Source organism: Rattus rattus, chromosome 10 (genome assembly GCF_011064425.1).
Source record: "Rattus rattus isolate New Zealand chromosome 10, Rrattus_CSIRO_v1, whole genome shotgun sequence".
Classification (NCBI taxonomy): domain Eukaryota; kingdom Metazoa; phylum Chordata; class Mammalia; order Rodentia; family Muridae; genus Rattus; species Rattus rattus.
The window spans coordinates 3,598,361-3,621,888 of record NC_046163.1 but is presented as its reverse complement, the minus strand read 5'-3'; the positions used below and the strand labels follow the sequence as shown (position 1 = coordinate 3,621,888).

General features: G+C 46.6%; 1 protein-coding gene across 1 annotated transcript in view; it reads left to right on the top strand.

Moving 5' to 3' along the window:
* Nucleotides 1–1,979: 1,979 nt before the first annotated feature.
* The window catches only part of Lemd1 (LEM domain containing 1), a 29,055-nt gene continuing 7,506 nt past the window's right edge, over nucleotides 1,980–23,528 (top strand). The window contains exons 1-3 of the mRNA XM_032915277.1: nucleotides 1,980–2,071; nucleotides 2,627–2,746; nucleotides 6,801–6,865. Coding sequence (XP_032771168.1) covers nucleotides 1,990–2,071; nucleotides 2,627–2,746; nucleotides 6,801–6,865 — 267 coding nt within the window. The 5' untranslated portion in view covers nucleotides 1,980–1,989. The remainder of the gene's footprint in view (nucleotides 2,072–2,626; nucleotides 2,747–6,800; nucleotides 6,866–23,528) is intronic.

The following is a 23,528-nucleotide window of genomic DNA, read 5'->3' as shown; positions in this document are numbered from 1 at the left end:
TATTTCCCTGTGGGTCTTGGTTGGTGGCCTGGATGCTGGCATTTGCTTTCCATCTCTTTTCTCCTCCATTCCTTGGTACCGTATAGTCTCGTGTAGCTCCTTGCTCCCTGTGCTCCATGGCGCCTTTGTTAGTCTCTCTTCGCCTTTTCTCCTTGGCGCTCCACCTCTGACGCTGGCCAGCGCCGCCTCCTGTTTGAGCGTAGCTTTAATCCCTCATCTGATTTTGTCATCAGTGTTGCTGGGGTAAGGGTATGGTGCTGATGTCACACTGTCAGTATTATGAGTACCACAATGTCTAACAGGCAGAGAAGGGGCCATCGTCCGTGGCAACCCTTGGGTGAGACTCGCCCCGCTAAAGTAACCAGACTGATTGTGCATAGACTGCAGACAACCATGTGAAGGGGTGAGTGGGTTAATCATCCCGTTGGATTCCGTTTGAATATCTGTCTTCCATATGTGTGTTCCCTCTGGGCAATTGTCTAATGTCACTTGAAATTGATGAGAGCTCTTTGGAAGGTTATTTTGGGGAAGCAAGGGAAACAACAGACAACTGTTCTCTGGAACAAATGTCGGCCGGATCTGCCTAAGTGTGCCTCCAGTACAAAAAAAAAAAAAAAAAAAAAAAAAAAAAAAAATTGAGCTGCTGAGCCCTTTACCTTTCCAGGGTTAGACTTCTGCTTTCTCGAAAGGTTCATCCAGCTCCCAAGCACACAGAGGAGGAGGAGGAGGAAAAAGCTAATGTTAACCAAGACTATGTTTGTGAAAAGAAGCATAGTTTGAAGCACAAAATTGCCCGGGTGCTCTGTCCTAGGTCACAATTCCTGTTTTTTTCCAGCTCGTTTATGATGTGCTTCCTAATTGGACATTGACTGAGCACCGGTTAAAAAGTCATTTCTTCGAACGGGGCCCGATCTTCCAGTGCTGAGCGCTTAGCTTGTTTTCCCTGCGATATTAAAATTCCTTGAAAACCTCTTAGAAACGAGGAGCAGTAAACAAGTCCCGTGTGGCAAAGCCTTCAAAAGGGTTCTGTGAATGGGCGATCCTACCTCTTTCCCAACTTTATTAAATGGGTGATGGGGTCAGTTTTGGGGGGGTAGGAATCAAGAGATAAAGGGGATAAAGCAAATTGAGTTAAGGTTATACAGGTTTAGACAGACCGAGCCCTCGCAAACCTATGTGCCTCAATCTGAGTTAAGAATTAAGTGTTGGCTTTTGCCAAAGGCCAGTCCACCAACCACACGGTTTCCTTGTGGCTGATTGAAAACCACCACGACAACATAGCTCAGTTGGTAAGTACCCTTGCCTGTCCACCCACGTGGTGAGGGAAGAAAACTGATTCCACAGTTGTCCACTGACCCCCCCCCCCGACATGTGCATGCACTGCGGTACCCGCCCATCTCCACATGTGTCTATGCACACATGCACAAAACACGTGTAAGTGGAAATTTTAAAATCTTATAAAAATTGCATCTCATTGTGCTCAATGCACGCATGAAACCGGCTGCAGCCTGTAATCCTGGACTGCTCTAAGCTCCCCCCCCCCCCCCCCCGCCTCATGAAAAAGAGGGCAGAGATAAATAACTCTTCTAGCTCACCGAAAACAAATCTCTCTCGCCTCGTTCATATTTAATTAACGGCTTATCCTCGGGGCGGCTTGAGTCCTGGGCAGAGAGCAGTTGTGGAAATATTTTGCTCATTTTATCCAGGTAAGTTTTCTCACCTTAATTGAGCAGAAAAGTTAGAAATCACTGACCCTCAAGAACCTGGGCTAGAGTGGAAGCCTGTCAAGTTGTTTACCAAGGCTACCACCAGTCCCAGCAGGAGACTGGCAGACAGCAAGAGGGGGCAAGGAATACCTTAGCCCTGTGGACCGGCAGGGGGATGCAGCTATGAGTCTAGCTGTGGTATTTGTGAAATTACCTTGATGATCTTAATATTTTCCTGCTTCAGGGAATCCGCTGTCAGAGAAGAGGCCACTTTTTGATCACCATGGTGGATGTGAAATGTCTGAGTGACCATGAATTGCACAAGCATCTTAAGACGCTTGGGTTCACACCTGGCCCAATACTACGTATGCCTGCGGTTAACATTGGGGGCGGGGTGGGGGTGCTTCACTTGCTGTTTACACGCTACTTCCAAAACTTAAAGCAGAAAAGTAGAAGGAACATATGTGGTAAAAACCACTGAAAACAGACAGGAAAACAGCCATATGGAGGGAAGAGGTAACAGACAGTCTAGGTCCTTACAGACAGGAGATACAAGGCCAGGGAGGGGGAGGGGTTGTTTTTATTTTTTAATTTCTCAATGCTAAAAAGTCCAATTCTTTATCATATTAGCCCTCTTGGGTTTTTATATGTGCCCTCTATTTTCATTATGTCTCTCCCTCATACACGACTTTGTCCCCGCTGCTCTCAGAAGGACCCAGGACCTGGTTGTTGATAACCTGTAGAAATTACCTGTTTGCGTAATGGTAAGAATGAGTTGAGTGGCTCTGGGGTCCGTCTCATTGTTAAAAGCCGTACTTAGCCAATAATGTAAGTTCCTAGAAGAGAGGTCTGGGTTAGAAAATACTTCAAACCCTAAATATACAACACAGAACGGTTTAATTCTCCGTGTTGCTTCTCAGCTTCCACCAGAAAAATATATGAAAGAAAACTAGTGCAATTGCTGGCCTCGCCTCCCTGTGAATCTGTCATGAAGAGACCCAGAAGGCTGCCTGGCTCTGAGGACAGCGATGACAGTGAAGGTACCGTTGTCTGTGGTGCTGCCAGATGGCAGCTTCACATTTATTAATACCCCGTCCAGCGTGACTTACACACCGTAAGTGATGCACATGCTGACCTGTGAAATAGCCGTGTGGCCTCTGCGCACACAGCCTACAAAATAAGCTCCCCTAGGCTGCAAGGTAATCTGTGCGCCGAAGTCTGTATTCACACCGAAGACGGGCTGGGTAGGATATTGGGGTGGCGGGGAGGACCGGCTGGCGTGCACATCCTTCACCTAAACCCGAGTCAGTTTATGTATGGGGAGTCCTTAAGATTAGCTCCTAGAGTCGAGAGCTTCCAGCCTTCCAAGAGGTCGCAAACGCTGCTTTGTCTCAAATGGATACATTTTTTACTACGGTTTTGTTTGAATTAGGTGATTTCATGCCCAGAAAGGATGAACCAGCTTGTACTTCTCTGGAACTTCTCACACACAAACTGCCTAGAGCAGCTTTGTTGAAGAGTGGGTGGGTGGGAAGCCGTGGCCCCTGGGGTACCTTAACATTGCCCCCACTCCCCCTGCAAGCACACTACACGAAGCAGCATAAAACATGCACCTGTAGTTGTCTCTGTCCCCAGAGCGCTTTGAGGATGGCCTTGGAGAACCCCACTCTAGATCCCACAAACATTTCCCTGGAGCCCCCGGGAAACAGTACCTAATGCGGCCCACCCTGCCTTCCAGACAGGATGTGAACCAAGCCCCTTATCCCTCACAACACTTAGCTGAAGTCAGAGCGCAAGAGTGACTGGCCCCAAATCACACCACTGGGGCGTGGCTCGAGAAGATGAGCCACATCTTCTCGATGTAGCACAATGAACCAGAACATCCATCTTCAATAATGTCACTCTGTCCAGCATCACAGAGCAGGAATTCAGTGGATGTTTGAGAGTAAAGAGCAGAACAGTCAGGGTTGTGGGTGTAGTTCATGTAGTTCAATGTAAGCACTTGACTAGTGTGTGTAAGGCCCTGAGGACCACTTGGGCACACACACACATGCACACACATGCACATACATGCACATACAGGTACACATAACACATGCATACACATGCACACATACAGACATGTGCACATAAGCACACACATACACAATGCTCTCGTGTGCACATGCACACACACACATACACACTTGCGCACACACTTGTACACTCACATACACACATGCACAGATGTGCACACACATACACATGCATACACATGTACACACATGAGTGCATAAGCACACACACATACACACATGTGCTCGCTCGTGCACACACGTGCATGCACACACAAACAGTGACAAAATTAAGACCTGAACTCAGGACTGACTGCCTCTTAAACTTGTGCTTACTATCTCATAGCCTGTACTTGATAAACATTTTGTATTTTGGACCATGTGGGATCTATACAAAAGGACAATTTCCCATACTTATTAACATTTTGATTAAACAGTCCAAATGGTATGGGGGAAAAATCTTGATATTGAATGGACACAGAGATTTTCCCAATTGGCACAGTGAGCTCATTTCAAAAGGATGGCAGGATTTAGGGATAGACCCCACTGGCCAGCATACAGGTAACCTTGGGATAGCCAGTATATACAAATGACCTTGGGACAAGTGACTGTCTCAGACTGGGGTCGTCTCCATTTTCTCCTTGGGGAAGAAGCTTGGGGGACTTGCAGCCAGCCCAAGCTAGTTCTGGCCAAGGATCCCCTCCTCATTCATGTGTGGTTTCCAGGGCACAGCCTCCACAAAGGCATGTTTCTGCTGGGACTGCAGAAGATTGCTTCCCACTGGTGATATTGACTGTTTCCACTGGGTCTCCCGGATGCTAACTTCTAGGCCAGAGTGGAGGCTCTGCTTCACCATACGCTTAGGTGAAGCCCTGGATTACCAACTGCCAGTGCTTGCCCCAGTCACAAAACCATCCTCCAGAGGAGGCCTGAGTTGTGTACTTAAGGTCAAGTTTGTCACCTGAGCCTTCTAACACATTGGAATGGAGGGCTGAACCATTCCACCCCACTCCAGTGTGTGGAGTGGAGGCTTTACCTGGGAACGGCCTATGAAGAGTCAGCCCGGATCCAACAGATTCCAAAAACACCTGCTGGGGTGAGCAGTGGGACTAGAGGACAGCAAGGACAGAAAGCTCCTCAGGTCTCACGAACAACCAGTGATTGGATTTTTCTCACTTTCAGTCACTGTTCTGGGCAGAGGAGGTTTCGGTTTAATTGTTTGACCCCTTTTGGTTTTTTGAAGGGGAGGATGGGAGATATGTTTTTTGTTTTGTTTTGTTTTGTTTTGTTTTGTTTTTTAAAGATTTATTTTATGTGAGTACACTGTTGCTGTCTCAGACACCAGAAGAGGGCATCAGATCTCATGATAGATAGTTGTGAGCCACCGTGGTTGCTGGGAATTGAACTCAGGACCTCTGGAAGAGCAGTCGGTGCTCTTAACCACTGAGCCATCTCTCCAGCCCAGGAGATATGTTTTTTTAATACTGTGTAGCACTAACAGTTCTGGAATTCAGTACATAGAACAGAGCGGTCTTGGATTCGCAGTGATCCTCCTGTCTCAGCCTCACTATCGATGAAATTTCGGGTGTAATTTCACCTGGTCAGCAACCTCTTCTCAAAATTCTCAGGTACCAAATGCCCTGCTGTGATGGAACATTGTGCGTAGCTTTTCACTACCCTGCCTAGCTCTGAAATTGGGTCGAGTTACCTGCCCCTGCCTAGCTCCCCTTGAATCCACCGATATAAGACACACAGTTGGGGTTGGGGATTTAGCTCAGTGGTAGAGCATTTGCCTAGGAAGCATGCAAGGCCCTGGGTTCAGTCCCCAGCTCCGAAAAAAAAGAAAAAAAAAAAGACACACAGTTGTTCATTTCCAACTTGCCTTCTTGGCACAATAGCTGGGTGCTGCTATCTCTGACCTTATCAATTTCTTATCTCCATACCTCCTACCTGCCCTAAATTTTAGTGGCTAGTCCCATCTAGCCCTTGCTAAAAGCCCCTGACCGTCTGCCTGTAGAAGCTGCCCATGTGGCTAGTCTGTTTTGAGATCTCACATGGCTCTTCAACCTTTCTCCATCAGAAGCTTGGTGAAACTCCTCTCCTCCTTGTTGCCCCTGGAAGTCCCGCCTGTGCCTTTCACCCAGCAATTGGCCTATGGCTTTCTTTACTGACAGATCAAGAACCAATTGGGGAACAGGACCTTAGCATTAGCACTGCCCCTACAGTGGAGCCTCTCTACAATCCCATCCCTGGGGAGGCTGAGACGGGAGGGCCTTAGCTGGAAGGTGGAGCCTGAACAAGTAGTGAAACCTTGCTTCGAAACGTCAAAAGCAAAATAAAATGCCTTCATGAGCATCTAGGCTGAATGCACACCAGCAGAGTCCTCCCTATACCCCAGCACTGAGTCCTCCCCACATCCCAGGACTGAGTCCTCCCCACATCCCAGCACAGAGTCCTCCCCACATCTTAGCACGGAGTTCTCTCCACACCTAGCACTGAGTCCTCCCTACATCCCAGCATTTATTCCTCCCTACATCCCATTGTGGACTACCCCCCACCACCACACACACACACACAAATCCCAGCACAGAGTCCCCCCACATCCCAGTGTCACTATGGGCTGCTTTCTGCTGTCGGCCATCCTGCCATTCAGAAAGCTACTGGCTTCCCTTTCTTCAGGGTGCTGCTCTAGATAGGAGGCAGAAAGTCCTTCCTGCCCTGGCATTTGGGGACACACAGAGCTCACAGCTGGCTTTCAGGGACAATGCTAAACTGAGAACAACAGCCCTCAGAGAGCCTGCTAGCGTATATCTCTCAGAGGTGTGCAAACATGACAGCCAGCTATGTCCCCACAGGAGGCCTGAGCGTGTCTCACTAAGGCCCCCGCAGCTCCAGAGGAAGGCGCTTTTCTCTATAAAGGGCACTGTGAATTTTCTTCCCCTAGTGAAAGCGCCCTGTGGCTGAGAAAAAAACACTTGGTGTTTGTTTCTTCTGCTGCCTCATCTGTTCTCGTGGCCTTGTTTTCCTTTTGTTTCCCCAGATCCATCCGTAGATATCATTTTGAAAGGAAATATCAAATTCTCAAAAAACAAGGAAGGCAAGAAGGTATGACCAATTCTAATGAATACTTCTACACATATGTTAGAAATAAAAATTAGCACTCTCAGACACATTAAAAGAAAAAAAAAACTCACGTCATTCTGTTTGACCTTTCCCCATGCGTGTGAGACGGCTCCCTCAGGTTAGGGTCCCTGTCCGCTGCCTCCTCCTCCTCCTCCTGCTCCTCCTCCTCCTCCTCCTCCTCCTCCTCCTCCTCCTCCTCCTCCTCCTCCTCCTCCTCCCTCCTCCTGCTTTCTTCTTCTTTTCCTGCTGGGACCCGAACCCAGGGCCTTGTACTTGCTGGCAGCAAGCTCTACCACTGAGCTAAATCCCCAACCCCCAAGGGCTTGTTCTTGACGGATGTCTTGCTCTCTAAATAAATGTCCTCCACGCTCCCTCCTGCTCCCTCCTCCTCCTCCTCTCTTTCTTCTTCTTTTCGAGACCCCTAGCTTTAGCCCTCCCCCAAGGGCTTGCCTTCTTTATGTGGCTCCCCTTGTTTACCTCCTCCTGTGCTAACTCCTCCAAAGATCCTCCTCAGGCGTGAGGGCCTGTGTCAAGTTGATTTATTCCTTCACAGTCTCTGCCCTTCCCTCCCCGCTGCTGCATCCACTCGACGGATGACCCCTGACAGCCCTGAGTACTTTGTAGATTGGAGGGATGCGTTTACACCTTGCTACATGCCCCCCACTCCCCGCTACTGTGTACAGCACAGACATCGGGAGCAAACATCCCCGTTTCCATCCAGCCGCACAGGTGGCCATCGCTGCCCCGCATCAAAGCCCCCAGACCTCTTGTGGAATGCCCACTTCTCTCTCTCTTTTTTTTTTTAAAGATTTATTCATTTATTATATATAAGTACACCGTAGCTGTCTTCAGATACACCAGAAGAGGGCATCAGATCTCCTTACAGATGGTTGTGAGCCGCCATGTGGTTGCTGGGAATTGAACTCATGACCTCTGGAAGAGCAGTCGGGTGCTCTTAACCGCTGAGCCATCTCTCCAGCCCAGTTTTTTTTTAAATCTTTTTTTTTTTTCGGAGCTGGGGACCGAACCCAGGGCCTTGCGCTTGCTAGGCAAGCACTCTACCACTGAGCTAAATTCCCAACCCCGGAATGCCCACTTCTCATAGTAATGTATTCATAGAGGTTTCTACATTCTTGAGATTAGAATCATGTTTTAAAACTTACTCCAGGCAGGGCTGGGTGGTTTGTACCTTTAATCTCAGTACTCAGGAGGCTGAAGCAGGAGGATGGTGAGCGCCGTACTAGCCTGGGCTGCATAGCAAGACCCTATTCTTGCAAACCCAGGCAACCAACCAAAAACCAGAGGCTGATGATGTAACTCAAAGCAAACACTTGATTGGCTTATGTAAGCCTGGGACCCGGTCCCCAGCCTCCACCCGACAGAGACCTCTCTTCTGTTCTCCAGTACCCCATTCCAACCCGTATTGTTTATTTGTTTTTAACCAATTGCAAGATCTTCCCAATTGGTTTTTGCCCCTGACTTTTCCCAGTCCTAGCATAGATCAATCAGCAGAGGCTTAGCCAGTCCCACCACTCGCTTGCTCCACCCTCCGGAGACACTCCGTACTTCCTGTGGCTCTCCTCCCTCCTCACCCTCGCCCAGTGGATGCACCTGGTATTTCCTTCAGTGTCTCCTGAGCCTCGGTGCCAGCTGCTGCTTGTGCCTGGAGTTCTCTTCATTCTTCTCATTCCCGGCTCTCTTTTCCTCCCACTGTTAAAATCCTGTGATTTTGTAAGAAATGCTTCAAAGGCCACTCATCTGAATCCCTTTGAAAAGACACTTTACCTCACTCATTAGCTGAACCACCGTCACAGGGTCCTGCGCCTGACAGGAGCCTAAAATGTATTCCGCTGAGCCTATCACACACAGTTTCACCAACAAATGGGTTAGTTGCAATTGGATTCTAGTATTTAAACTACCCGAAGAACTTAGATAAATGAAAAGAAACCCCAGGTATAAACATGGCGATAGCTCCCATTCAAAAACAGCTTGCATTTGATGAGGTGATTCTGAGCAAGTACGGCATTTTCTAAAAGGATTTTTAAAAAAAAGTCTACTAAATGGCTCACAAAGGTATCCATCTTTTCTATTCACCAAACCCCGGTTCCTCAGAAAGCGCTTTTGTCTAGATCTTACAAAGATGGCTACAGTAGAAAAAAGCAACCTGCATACTTAAACCACCTAAGCTTGGAAGCAGGGGCCCGCAGTCTTTTACACAAACCGGAGACAAAGCTGCATTGATATTTCCACTGGTGGTGGAATTAAGTAGGAAGTATGTGATGGCGGGGGATCCTTTAACGTGAGGAATTTATATAAGCCATTCGGATTCTTCAAGGGGCCCCCGGCACATCTGCTCCACTTTAAATCTGGAAGTGGAGGTAAACAAACGTTCAGGTTGCCACTTAAAGATGGCAGCGAGTGTGTTTATTCAGACACTTGTACCTAGACCGTTATTTGGAGCAGTGGCCTGCACCAAATAATCTTGTCCACGTCTAGAAAGAGAGGGCTCGTGTTTGTTCAAAACATCCTTTCTTCTTAGAGGGCTCTCCTGAGACGTGGTCTATGGCAGCTGTCGCACTGTTCTTTACCTAGTGACCACGTAGGTTGTCAAACCACTGACATAGCCTGCTGATGTAGTCATTAAGACCACTCACAAAAGCCGGGTCAGGGATGAGGTGCAGCCCGGTAGCAAGCGCATGCTTAGTGAGGGACACAAGCTAGCCAGGTCCTTGAGTAGAAGTCAGTGGTGCTATTCCTCTGACAGGGACTGGAAATGCCTCATCTTTCTACTGTTGGGGCGAGAGCTAGGTTTGCAGTTATAACTCAGGCTCCCCTGTCTCCTCTTTCAAAGGGATTTACAGTCAACTGAGATGTAACGGCCTCCAGTAGCAGCTCCTGTAAAGTGGGGTTTGAGTAAGGTACCTTGTGTTTTACCACCCAAATGGAGATGAAGAGTAAAAGGGGGTTACAAGTCAGGGAGACTAGAACAACAAGAATAAGGCAGGAGTGGCTAGGTCAGAAGGAGACGCATGGTCTTCTGGGTTTAGGGCCAGTTCCAAGGACTGAAGTATATGGGTGTGCACACCTCACTTTAAGAGCAAGGCTGTAGGCAAAAGCCACAGGGTAGCTGGGGAGCTCATGGGTATGGGTATGAGGTAGGGGTGTCTTTCTGTCTGTATCTCTCTGCCTGTCTCTGAGTCTTTGTATATATGTGTGTGTGTGTGTGTGTGTGTGTGTGTGTGTGTGTGTGAGAGAGAGAGAGAGAGAGAGAGAGAGAGAGAGAGAGAGAGAGAGAGAGAGAGAGAGAGAGAGAGAGATGGAGCTCTGCCAACCCCTCTGAGGTTTTCTTGTTTCCGCCCAGAGATAACTTGCTGTTTGTGACCATAGCCTCAATACTCCCTGGTCTCCAGCCTGGGGGTGGGGAGTGGGGTCCTCTCATTTGCCCCCTTTCCTAAACATTTCACTCCTGGCTTCTCACATGTGCCCCCTGCCTAGGGCACATCTGCTTTTCCACACATTTTGCCTCTAGGCTGGGAAATGTTGAACGGACCAAGCTTCCTCGTTTTTTGCCCTGAGTTCAATTCGTCTCTAGGCATAGGAAGATTGACTTCTTGGTCCTTACCGGCCTGTTTGGAAGGAGCCTTGGTCCTACCCTGAGGAAGATGGTCTCTCTCTCTCTGATTTCCTATTCCTCACCAGATGCGTTGCCTCTTAGACATTACGACTTGGAGAGACAGAGCTTCGGTCACAGCGGGTGGACAAGTTCAGAATATGATCAGACAATCCTTCCAGCCAGGCTCGCCCATGAGCTAAGTGTCACTTCTGAGTACCAGGCATTGTCTTAAATCTGCTTGAGGGTGCAGAGAGAGAGACATAGTTTCTAACCTAAAGAAACCCTTTTCGGTTTTGAGACAGCATCTCTCTCTATAGCCCTGTTTGGTCTGGAATTAGCTATGTGGATTAGGTTGGTCTTGAACTCACAGAGATCCACTTGGCTCTGCCTCCTGAGTGCTGGGATTACAAGGTGTACAGCACCATGCCCTGCTATGAAAAAAAAAAACTTTAAAATGTGCTCTAAACACAAAAAGACATTTCAAAACTATGGGCGCTAGAGACAGACTCTCTGGGCTCAATCCCAGCTCTGCCAGTCACTTGGATAAGTCCCCAACCTTGCTGCGTCTGAGCTTGCTATCCAAAAGTGGGTTAATAACGGCCTCTGCCTTGTAGTGAGTCGTGCAGCTTGAGTTCAACCATATAAATCGGACTGGAGACGTAGCTCAGAACAGAGTAGTTATGCCACCTAATAAAAGATACTTAGCTCCAAATAAGAGCTATTGTTTTTGTTAGCAGGGCTGTTCTATAAAAAGCACACTATTTAATTATCTGCAATACACAATAACGCGGTTAGTGGGGGAAAAAGTAAGGAAATGAAAATAATATCTTCAGCACCGAGCTCTGGATGATGCAGAATATGACTTACCAGCGTGCCCGGGGGATGTTTATAAAAGTAAATATTCAGGCATAATTAAAGACTGCTTTCAGGGTTGGGGATTTAGCTCAGTGGTAGAGCGCTTGCCTAGCAATCGCAAGGCCCTGGGTTCGGTCCCCAGCTCCAAAGGGGGAGGGGGCGGCTTTCTGCTTGTGACTGAAACATGCTGAACTTTTAAAACTCTGTCTGAATAATAAACAAGTCACAGTGGCGCACACCTGCAAACCTAACACCTAAGACACCGTGGCAGAAGCACTCCAAGTTACAGGCTAGCCTGAGCTACAGAATGAGAACTCTGGCTCAAAAAATAAGACAACATCCAGAAAAGCTTATGTCCCCCTCCATCCCCCCCAACTCCCCCCTTGAGGACCCCTCCTCTGAAACCTCATATCTGCATCCTTGCCCATTTCTTTGAACATTTTAAAAATTAAGTTACTTTGCACTCATTTCACAGGTACTTAGTGGCAAGAGTAGTAAAGAGAAGTCTGTACTCTTTTACCAGAGCGAAGTCGTTGCTACCATGTGTCACTTTTGCTGTTCCACGGGTCCTGTCTCTGAACCCTCTTGAGAGCAAACAGCACAAGAAGCCTCCAGCCCTCAGACAGGCGCTCTGCTGTCTGGCTCCAGAGATCCAGCTAGAAACAATTGTACCTCCAACGCACAGATCCCGCCAGGCTTCAGTTACTGTATCAACAGTGTCCTTTTGCTTCCTGGTCTACCACCATTCATTCCAGAAACGCCTGTCACCTCTAGTTCTCTGGTCCCTTCAGTGTCCTTCATCCTGGCATAGCAATGTCTGAGCCTCTCCCTATAACTCATGCCCCGATCAGTTTTAGAGATCAGTGCTTCCATTCTGTTGGGTTAGTATGCTCTAATTCAGTTACAAACCATTCTCAGTACCAACTGTGTGTGTGTGTGTGTGTGTGTGTGTGTGTGTGTGTGTGTGTGTGTGTGTGTAAGAGAGAGAGAGAGACCTATACTCTTTTCAAAAAGAAATGGAGAATTCGACTCAATTTTGACCGCTCCCTGCAGTTAGCATCAGAGCCCACAGGTTGAGAGCTCGGTCTCCCAAAGGGCTTTTGTCACCTATGCCGACCCCAATCCTTGGCTCTACTGTGCTTCTGATGGACCAGCTACCTTGGTTCCTACGAACCCTTTCATAGACCTGGTAATTGGTGAGAATGACTCACAGACCTCAGGCATAGTGTTCTGGATAGTTTTGTGTCAGCTTGACATAAGCTAAAGTCATCTGAGAAGAGAGAACCTCAACCGGGAACCCGGATCCATAGGATCGGGCTGTAGGGAAGCCTGTGGGGCCTTTTCTTAATTAGCGATGGACTTTCCTATCATTTCCTTCCTGAGAACATACATCTGTCTTCATTTTATCGAGAGGAATTTCCTGCTGTCCTCTCCATAGGGCATTCACGGGACAGCTTCATGGGCAGTAGATACCATTCATCATAGCTCATGAACTTAGGCATGATTTATTGGAGATAATTATTGATCATGGGGCTTCCTCCCTGAAAGAGCTCCTTATAGATGAGGAAATGTACAGGAAGGAGGTGATGTCCCCAAGAACACATAGAAAGCCGGAAGAAAAACTGGAGTAGAATTTCTATTTCCAATCTTCATCCAGTTGTATTAAGTGACCAAAGGGGAGGAAAGGCCGTCTTAGTGATGAAATTGCTCCCCCTGGTGTCTGATTTTAGGCAGTGCAGGAGGATTTGTGCTGCAAAGGCTTCTTTAGGATTATTGGTTTTTTTGATGGTGGACCCGTCCCGTTGCACACCAAGGCTACGGGACACAGGTCAACACATCTAAATATGCAAATGAATGGTTGCCTAAGTGGAGAGTAAAAAAAGTTGAATTCTACTAAGTGGGGTGTGGTGACATTCCTTCAATCCAGCTCTTGGGAGGCAGAGATGGCTTTGTCTATGAAGCTTGTTTGAAGACAGCCAGGGTTGCATAGTGACACCTTGTTTCAAAACAAGCCAACAACGAAATTCAGCATTGCTAGTTAATTTAATTTAACTTTTAGTTTTTTGAGACACAGTTTCTCTGTGTAGCACTGGCTATCCTGGAACTGGCTCTGAAGACCAGACTGGCCTTGAATTCAGAGAGTTCTCTGTCTCAAGAGTTCTGGGATTAAAGTCGTGAGCATGTGTGTGCATGTGTGCGCGCACACACACACACACACACACACACACACACACACACACAGAGACAGAGAGACACAGAGAGACAGAGAGAGAGATATTTAAGTTTTATAAGTGTGGTGATGGAATGTGTTATTCATGATTGTAAATGGAATTTCTCTTGTTAATTTCTGATAAGATTGAGCATCTTTTCTCATATTAATTTTTCATTTGTACTTTCACATTTATGAAATGCCTGATCATGTCTTTTGTCCTTTTTAGTAGATTGTTTACCTTATTGGTTTATAGGTGTGACTTAGATATTGTGGATTTCTGTTGTTTCTTTGCAATGAATGTAGCAATACCCTCTATTTGCTTTGCTTTTCTTTCCACTCTTTTCTTGCCTTTCAAAAATATTTTTAAATGTTTATTTATTTTATGTATGAATACACTGTTACTGTCCTCAGACACACCCAGATCCCATTACAGATGGTTGTGAGCCACCACATGGTTGCTAGGATTTGAACTCAGGACCTCTGGAAGAGTAGTCAGTGCTCTTAACCACTGAGCCATCTCTCCAGCCCTCAAAAATGTTTTTGTTTTTTAAAAAGAATGTCTATATGGTACTAATCCAGATTTACCCATAGTTTTTGATTATTTGTGATAGGTGTGTGTGTGTGTGTGTGTGTGTGTGAGAGAGAGAGAGAGAGAGAGAGAGAGAGAGAGAGAGAGAGAGAGAGAGAGAGAAGCAGCCAGAAGTTGATGTTGGATGTTTTTCTTCTTGCTCTGGGCCTTGATTTTCTGAGGCAAGGTCTCTCTGAACCTGCCTCATTTGGAGCTGACCATTTGACTACAGTAGCTGCCCAGGAGCTCCATGGATCTGCCCGTCTCTCTGCCCTCTCAGGGCTAAGGTTACAGACAGCCATTGTACCTGGCTTTTTACATGGGTGCTAGGGATCTGAACATGGGTCCTCAGGCTTGCATGGCTGGCCCTTTGCCCAGTGTGGTGGTTTGAATGAGGCTCCCTGTAGGTCCTATGTTTGAATACATGGTCCCCCAGTTGGTGAAACCATTTGGAAAGGCTCTGGAGATATGGCCATGTTGGGAATGGTGTGTCACTGGAGACAGGCTTTGAGGGTTTAGAAGTTATGCCATTTCCAGTCTTTCCCTGCCTTAGCCTTGTGGATTAGATGTAGCTCTCAGCTACCCGTTCCAGCACCTTCCCTGCCTTCCTGCCTGCCTGCCTGCCTGCCTGTTGCCATGCTTCCTACCATGATGGTCATGAATTCTAACCTTTTAAACTGTAAGACCCAAGTAAATGCTTCTGTAAGTTGCCTTGGTCATGGCATCTTATGACAGCAATAGAAAAGTAACGAAGACATTCACGGAGCATCTCCCTAGCCACACAGGAATGCGTTATTGTGATGAAGCTTAGAGACTTTACAGCACACAGTTATAGGAGGTTAGTGCATTCAGAATGTGGAACCAACACCTTGATCTAAAATCTCCCTACGCAGTACTGTTGTTACCGTAGAGAAGGCAACCTTCATTCTTAAAACACCTAAGGCTGGTGTGCAGTTCAACCTGAGTTCCCCAGTCTCCTCCCTACCTGCGCTGCAGCTGCAGACCTGCCTTTTGTTCCCTGGCTTTATCTCTTCTGTATATTTTAAGTAACCCTTCAGTGTGTGATTTTTTTTTAACCTTATACCGGGTTTCTGAGCTCCGTCCACACAGTTACATGCATTTTCCTCAGCATCTCCTTGCTTGGAATATTCTGTTACAAGTATAAGCCACACTTTATTATTCAATGCCCCTTCAGGGACACTTAGGTGTCTTGATGTTTGGGGTATTGAAAATTGTGCTGCTGTGAACATTCCTGCTCAAGTGTTTGAGTGCCTGACTGCAGTGCATTGGGACCTGGCAGAGGACACACAAGGGCACACGGTAGCTGTGTGTTTACTCTCTCAGGGGAGTCGCCAAGCTCCTTTCTTGAGCTGCTGTCATAGGTCACATTCCCACCAATAACATGTAAGTTACGGATGACCCCGCTTCTTTGCCAGCACCTGTTGTTGTTCTCCTCTCTATTGTTCATATCATAATTATCTTATAATCGCCACTGTCTATTAATTGCTCGGTGTCCTGGGGTCTATTGCGATATTTCTGTAAATGTGTACAGCGCATGTTAACAATGTCCATCTGCCTTCTTTCTCCCTTCTCTTCCTCTTCCTCTTTGAGTGTCCTTGTGGTTTCTGGTTCGTTTAGTTTTGTTTCTGTAGGCCAGGCTGGCCCCGAACTCATGAAAGCTTCCTGCCCCTGCTTCTGCCTCTCACGTGCTGGGATTGCAGGGGTGTGCCAACACACCTAATCTGTCTTCATTGCTTGCCCTGTTATCCCTTTGCTTGCTTGTTTGCTTGCTTGGGTTTAAAGACAGAGTCTCAAGGGGCTAAGACTGGCCTGTTATTGGCTGTATAGGTGAGGATGGCCATCTCCATCCCTGAGTGCTGGGATTACAGATGTGTGCCGCCATGCCTAGTTCCGAATAGAGCCCAGCTTTGTGTGTGCTAGGTAAGCATTCCTAATGATGAAGTCATGTGATTTGGATTTCCCTCATGAGTAGTGGTATTGAATATATCTTTATGGGCTCATTGTGCATTTCAGTATCTCCCCAATACTGAATATTTTCTTCCTTCTAAAGAAAGAAAGTCTTTCCAAATTCTCCACTCATCTTTAAAAGGAGATTTTAGGGGTTGGGGATTTAGCTCAGTGGTAGAGCGCTTGCCTAGGAAGCGCAAGGCCCTGGGTTCGGTCCCCAGCTCTGTAAAAAAGAACCAAAAAAATAAAATAAAATAAAATAAAAGGGGATTTTATTCTTATGTTGTTGGGATGTCAGAGCTCTTTACATATGGTGAATCTTTGTCGGAATATGACTTGAGTATTCTTCCTCACTCTGAAACCTGCCACCTCACCTTCCTGATGCCTTTTGGTGCAGAAATCACGTGATGATTGGTGCCTGGATGTCTTCAGCCATCTCCTCTCTGTGACTCCCTCCACCTCTTAAATCAAGAAGTCTTTTAATCAAGTTTGGTTAATTTCAGCCATTATTTCTTCAAACATTCCTTTTGGGATCACTCCATCCTTCTCTTTCAGGGATTCTGATGGGATGGGTGTGAGATACTTGCCTAAGGCTCCCTGTGGCTCTGAGACCCAGCTAATGTTTCTTGGTCAGTTCTGTTGCTGGGTGATTTCTTTTTCTCTGTCTTAGAATTCATTGATTCATCTAGTGAGGCTTTTTTCTTTTCTTTTAATTAATTTCTAGAGCCTACACCTGGCTGCTTCCCACGGCTTGTGTTTCTCTGTAGAGAGTCTTTCTGTTTGGCTCGGACATGTTCAGTGAGGCATGTTATGATGGCTGCTTCAAACCCCTGGTGAGATAATAGCGGTGTCTGTGCTAGCCTGGTGCTGATGGCTATTTAGTCAGTGTTTATGGGGTTCTGTAGCAGAGGCCAGGAGCTCTCAATTCTCTTGCTGAGCACCTACCTGGCAGACCTCTCTGACTCCTTGAGGTGGCTATCTGCCAGGCACGGGTAAAAGTCCAGATTCAACACTGGGGACAGCCATGGCATGTGCATGTGTGCATGAGTGCATGAGTGCATGCTGCATGTGCATGAGTGCATGTGGGTGTGTGCAGAAGGTACCACACACAGATATGACATCCCAGGTTCTGTTCACTCTGACTGATGGTCTCTTTGGCTGGGATAGGGCAATTACTATCAGAAAGTTTTCTAGTTTACCAGACTGACCCTTTGTTTTCTGAGGGCAATTTTGGGAGGACTGCATCCGTTGTCATCTCTAAGGTGACAATTGCTCCATCATGTTCTCCTGGATATCCGAGGTTAAGAAGCTCACAGATCGCTAGCACTCTGCTCCTGCAGGCTACCTTCCAGTGCCTTTTCTCCACAGGAACTTTTGTATGCCTGTCTCATGTATGATATCTGGAGATGTGGTCTGTCTTTGCCCAAGATATCCATCTATCCTATCATGGAATATTCCACCCTTTTCCATCTCTAGTATTGTGCCTGACACATGTCAATTTTCCATAGATACACTCGTTAGTTTGATTGCCTTGACAGGTTTATAACTTTGATACCCAGCGTTAATTCCCAACCACACTGACTATAGGTTTTTGACCATGGTAGCAGGTCACCACAGTGTAGAGCTCGTCGGGTGAACCCTCATCCTCATGATGGTTTTATTTTGATAAATGTACACAGGTATGATATGGTATGGGACATTTTTTCTTTGTCCCAGACAGCTTTTGCCGAGCCTGGTGTGGATGCACCATTTGGAATCTCTGTATCTTTCGTGGAAAATGACTGGATTTCTTCAGGGCTTTGGGGGGGTCATAGTCCTGAAAGGCCACTCCATGGTCATTCTCACATCACCATCTCCTCAATGGCAGAATGGCTCTTCTCTTCATGAGTCACCGTTCCAAGCTAGAAAGCTCACTTTTGCTTTTCTAAGATGAGATCGACATATTCAAAGGGTACGTATTCATAGATTACATATTCATAGATTACATATTCATAGATTCATAGATCTACGTATTCATAGATTAAACTGACTTTATTGATGTTCTCCTGCTTCCACCCCGAGTTCTGGAATTACAGACATGTGCCCTCGAGCCGTGATACATATGCTTTCGGTTTCGAGGATATGGAGTCTTACCAGCTCAGGATAGCTTTGAGCTTGCTATACACACAAGGCTGGCCTTGAACTGTTGACCCTCCCCTTCCACCTCCCAAGTACTAGAATTACAAGTACATGCAACTGCATCTGGTTGTTTGCAACATAGTTATTTATAAATCGTTCTTGTTGATTTATTTATATTGTGCATGTGTGGGAGTGTAGTGTGTGTGGGGTTGTGCACAAGTCGCACCCGGAGGGGAGGGTGCCAGGTTCCTTTCTCTATTACTTTCTGCCATGTTTCTTTGAGGCAAGCTCTCCTCCTGGAGCTGAAGCTTGACTTCTTTTGGCTGGGCTGTAGGGCCGTGAGCCTCAGGGATCCTTCTGTCTCATTTGCCTTGGTTACAGTCATGTGTGGGACCAAGCCTGACTTGTTGTGATGTGGATTCTGGGATCCAAACTCTTGTCCCTGGCTGGTATCAGTCTACTATGTACCCTGCCTTGGCTTTGAATTCATCCTCTAGCGTCTACCTCCCCAGTGCTGCCATTACAAGCGTGAATTTATCCTCTAAATGAAATTCGCTTTTAAGAAGATTCAGGTAAAATCATTAAAGTAAAAGTGTGGTGTTACTATGAGAACTTTTGCGATAATCATGTTAGTAAAGCAGGGATTTGAGATGGACCCGTTCCTTGTTTATATGTTTTGTTTTTGAGACAGGGTCTCACTATGTAGCTCTGGCTATCCTGAAATTTACAACATAGACCAGGTTGGCTCAAATTCACAGAGATCAACCTGCTCCTGCCTCCCTAGGGCTAGGATTAGCCCAGTTTTAAAGAGCTGTAAATCAGAAGGACATTTTGTTGTTGCTATCTCTGGTTATAACTTCAGGTTTGCGACATCATCTATGAAAGTGCCCGATTCTACATACAAGCCATACACATGTACAGCATTAATGAGCTGGGGGAGGGCAGGACTGTGTGCTGTTTCAGTTGCAGGGACTGCCGTGTCTAAGTCCTAGAGCATCCTGGCTCTCCCAAGTCCGAGGGCAAGAAGTCCCTAGAAGAACAGGAACCAGAGAGGGCAGCCATTTGTCCAGCTCTTTCCTCTCATCTGTAACTGCAGGTATCTGCCTGTAAAATGTTGGCTGGCATTGGGTCTGAGGTATACAAAGCATTTGAAAATCCAGCCTTGTGCTTTTCTGTAGACAGTTAGTGGTGGCTTTAGTCAAGTTAGACCATTTTTTAAAAATCAAGTGTAATCTAGATGTAATGGCCCATGCCTTTGATCCCGGCACTTATGCTGCAGACAGGCAGTTAACTTTGAGCCTGATCTACATAGCAAGTGCCAGGAGAGCCAGCACCACATAGAGAGACCCTGTATCAAGAAAAAAAAATCAAGTATACTTCTTCTTCTTCTTCTTCTTCTTCTTCTTCTTCTTCTTCTTCTTCTTCTTCTTCTTCTTCTTCTTCTTCTTCTTCTTCTTCTTCTTCTTCTCTTCTTCCTCCTTCTTCTTCCTCCTCCATTTCTTTATTTATTTCATGTATGAGTACACTGTAGCTGTCTTCAGACACACAAGAAAAGGGCATCAGATCTCATTACAGATGGTTGTGAGCCACCATGTGGTTGTTGGAATTGAACTCAGGACCTCTGGAAGAGCACTCAGTGCTCTTAACCGCTGAGCCATCTCTCCAGCTCATAATTCTTCTTTTAATAGAGTTATTTTTATTTTTAGTTATGTGCAAGGGGATGATGGGGGGTTGTATGTTGGAGCCCAGCGACTTTGGCTCTATTAGAGTTGGAGTTAACAATAGTTGTGACATGGGTGGTGGGAATCTAACACTGACCCACCCTCCTTTTTAAAACTTTTTTTAAAAGATTTATTCATTTATTATATAAGTACACTGTAGCTGTCTTCAGATACACCAGAAGAGGGCATCGGATCCCTTTACAGATGGTTGTGAGCCACCATGTGGTTGCTGGGAATTGAACTCAGGACCTCTGGAAGAGTAGTAGGGTGCTCTTAACCGCTGAGCCATCTCTCCAGCCCTTAAAACATTTTTATTGATTCTTTGTCAATTTCTTATCATACATCCCAATCCCACTCATCTCCACATGCCTCCAATATCTGACCTCCCCACTTATAACTTCCTATCAAATCAAAACAAAACAACAGCAGCAACAAAAATCTCGCACGGAAGCTGCAGTGTGTGTACACTTCTGCTATATTATCAATACAGGAACTTCACGGAGACTCCTCTCAGATATCCTGTTGTTGCCCTGTATCATGGAGATCCTATAGCTTTGGTTCTGTAGAACTGGCCCCTTAACACACAGTTCATAAATGGGTTAGATGTTGAGGTGGGCTAACTCAAAGCCCTGGATCTGGGGCTGGGTAGTAGCTGTGGTGTTCACTCCACCAGCTCTCCTGCCCCATGTCACCAGGGCTAGCTCTTCCACTCTGTCCAGGTGAGGGTCAGCTCCCCTACCAGTGGCAGCTGGCAAGGGGTAGGACTGACTCTCCTGGGCTGGAGCCATTGGGGCCAGCTCTCCTGCACCCACACTATAGCCAGCTCTCCCCGACTGCCCTGGCAAGAGGTGGGGTGACTGCCCTGGCAAGAGGTGGGGCTTTCTCTCTGCACAGCCTTTGGACATCAACAGGGCCTAGGCGGTAGCCCAGACCAATGATGTAAGAATGGCCTTTGGTGGTAACATGGACCATGGACATCAACATAGACCCTTGCTGCCACAGGCCCACGGACCCAATATGGCCCCCAGTAGCAGCCCAGGCTGGGACATCACCATGGCTTCAGGCAGCAGCACAGGCTACTCACACCACATCATTTCTTACAGCCCTCATGTTTCCAGTTCCACTTCTCTTCATAGTGCACAAACCTGTCTGCTTCTTTTTCTCTCTTATCTTTCAAACACATACTTACAGTAGTGGCACCTGCCCTGCCTATGCCTTGTGTTGGTGGCAGCCGGTGGCCCCTCAATTTCTACTCTTAGCTGTCTCTTAGCCACAAATGTGACTTAAGGAGACTGCAGGCTGATTATTGTTCATTCTGGTGCTAGGTGGTAGCCCAGTGTTTTGTGGTTAATTGGAATATAACACAGTGTGACTCAGTATCTTATATACAATCCACTTTCAGAGTCAATAGGATATATATATTTAAGTACGCAGAATTAGTACAAAACAGTCCACCTGGGAAAATCTTAAGAAAAGGGCTATTTCTCAGAAGTTCCAGAAACATGTAGGAACAGAACTAATGGCTGCATGTAGTGCTTCCACAGGAAAAATAATGACTTGATGATTTACTAATTAATGGAAAGTTTTAAGAAATGTTTTGACCTGTTTTCAATGACAAATTTTCCTAATAGGTGGGGGTGGGGAGAACCTCAAAGGTCTGAAGCCATAATATCTGGGTTTAAGATGTATGTGTCAGAGCTTGGCTGCCGAGCTCAGTCAGAAAGTTTCTCCCAGCATGCTCAAGGCTATGGCTTCTATGCTTAGCGGCAAAACAAAAAACAAACAAGAAAGAAAGAACAAAACCGGGCTGGAGAGATGGCTCAGTGGTTAAGAGCACTGACTGCTCTTCCAGAGGTCCTGAGTTCAATTCCCAGCAACCACATGGTGGCTCACAACCATCTGTAATGGGATCTGGGTGTGTCTGAAGACAGCTACAGTGTACTCACATGCATAAATAAATTAAAAGAAAAAGAAAGAACAAAACCAAACCTCACACTCTAACTAGCTCTTTATTGATTATGTTAGGACCGATCATTTAATGTCTTCAGTTTCTGTTTCTCCACGTACAAAATAGTGTCTATAAGTAGTTCCTGTGATCTTAGAAGGACTAAGGGAATTGAGGTACGCCGCATACCCAAGATAATAGATGTTTGGAACGCACCGTTTCTAACTGCCTAACGGAGCGGCACTGTCCTACTGCTTGGTACAGTGATGCCGAGCCAGGACTCAGTGTACAGCTTGGGCTACTTCCTGGCAGGGTCCCCTCACCAGCGAGGTCACCACGACAAGCTGCTGACGTGCTCTGTGCTTCTGTTTCCTTGTCTGTGGACAAGCTTAACAGAAGCCCTCCTCATAGGCTAGTCCTGAGATTGGGTTTATTTCCATTACTACTGTTACAGAGCACGTGGCTTATAGCATCGGCACATCTCTGACTTCTCGTATTTATCGTGACAGCCGTGGTCAGCACCGGGCTCCTCTGCCTCGAGTGCAGGGTGAAGAGAGTGAAGTAGGGGAGACCACACACTCCCCCTGCTCGACACCTCCCTTGTTGTTTGTTCTCCAACACGGTGGTGGCTCACAATCGTCATGCCAGCATAGAGGCAGTGGCAGGTGGATATCTGTGAGTTCGAGGTCAGCCTCACAGAGCAAATTCCGGGACAGCCAGGCCTACATAAAAAGATCCAGTCCTCCATATACAGTCAGGGCTGGCCTTGAACTTGAAGGGATACCCTCACCTCAGCCTCTCACGTATTGGCATTCCAAGTGTGCTTCACTGTGCCCAGGGCTTCACTGGACTCTGATTGTGTTATAGAGCTCAGCCCTGGATGCTGGGGGAGAGAAGCATAGATATATATGCTGGACATGGTGGTGCATGCCTTTAATTGCAGGGGTCTGTGAGTTCAAGGTCAGCCTACTCTACCTGTGCTTCGGCTCAGCTGCAGATACGTAGTGGGACTTCCTCTCAAATAAAAATAAAGATTGAAAAAGGAAGCAAAGACATTCTATCTCCCCAGGGCGTCTACCCTGGCCCAGCCGACATTGCAATGAAGTCCGGTATATTTTGTTACATTGTAAATGGTGTTTGTGGAGGAGATCAAAGCAGAACGTTAAGAGGGATTTTTAAAAAGATGAAATATAAAGGGAGTGGTGATGGTGATGTCTCCAAGTGCAATGCTTGAGAGGCAGAGGCAGGCAGATCCCTTCGCTCCAGGGCAGCCTGGTCTACAGAGTGAGTTCTAGAACAGCCAGGGCTAAATCCTGTCTCAAAGGGGAAAGGAAGGAAGGAAGGAAGAAAGAAAAGAAAGAAAGAAGAAAGAAAGAGAAAGAAAGAAAAACAGAGAAAGAAAGAAAGAAAATTATAAATCAGCTAATAGTGTAGACAGCGAATCGTAAGACGCCAATTGTTGCAAAATCTGGCTTGGCTTGGTTTTGCTCTTTCCTTCTATAGAAGATTCACTTGTGTGGAGGTCCAGTGTGTAGACAGCTGGCACTGATGTTTACATAAGATTTTCTAGAGTTCACCAGCTGACATATTGGTGACCCTTTCCTTGAGATATAAGTTTATGACATTATTAATAGAGTAGTAATGA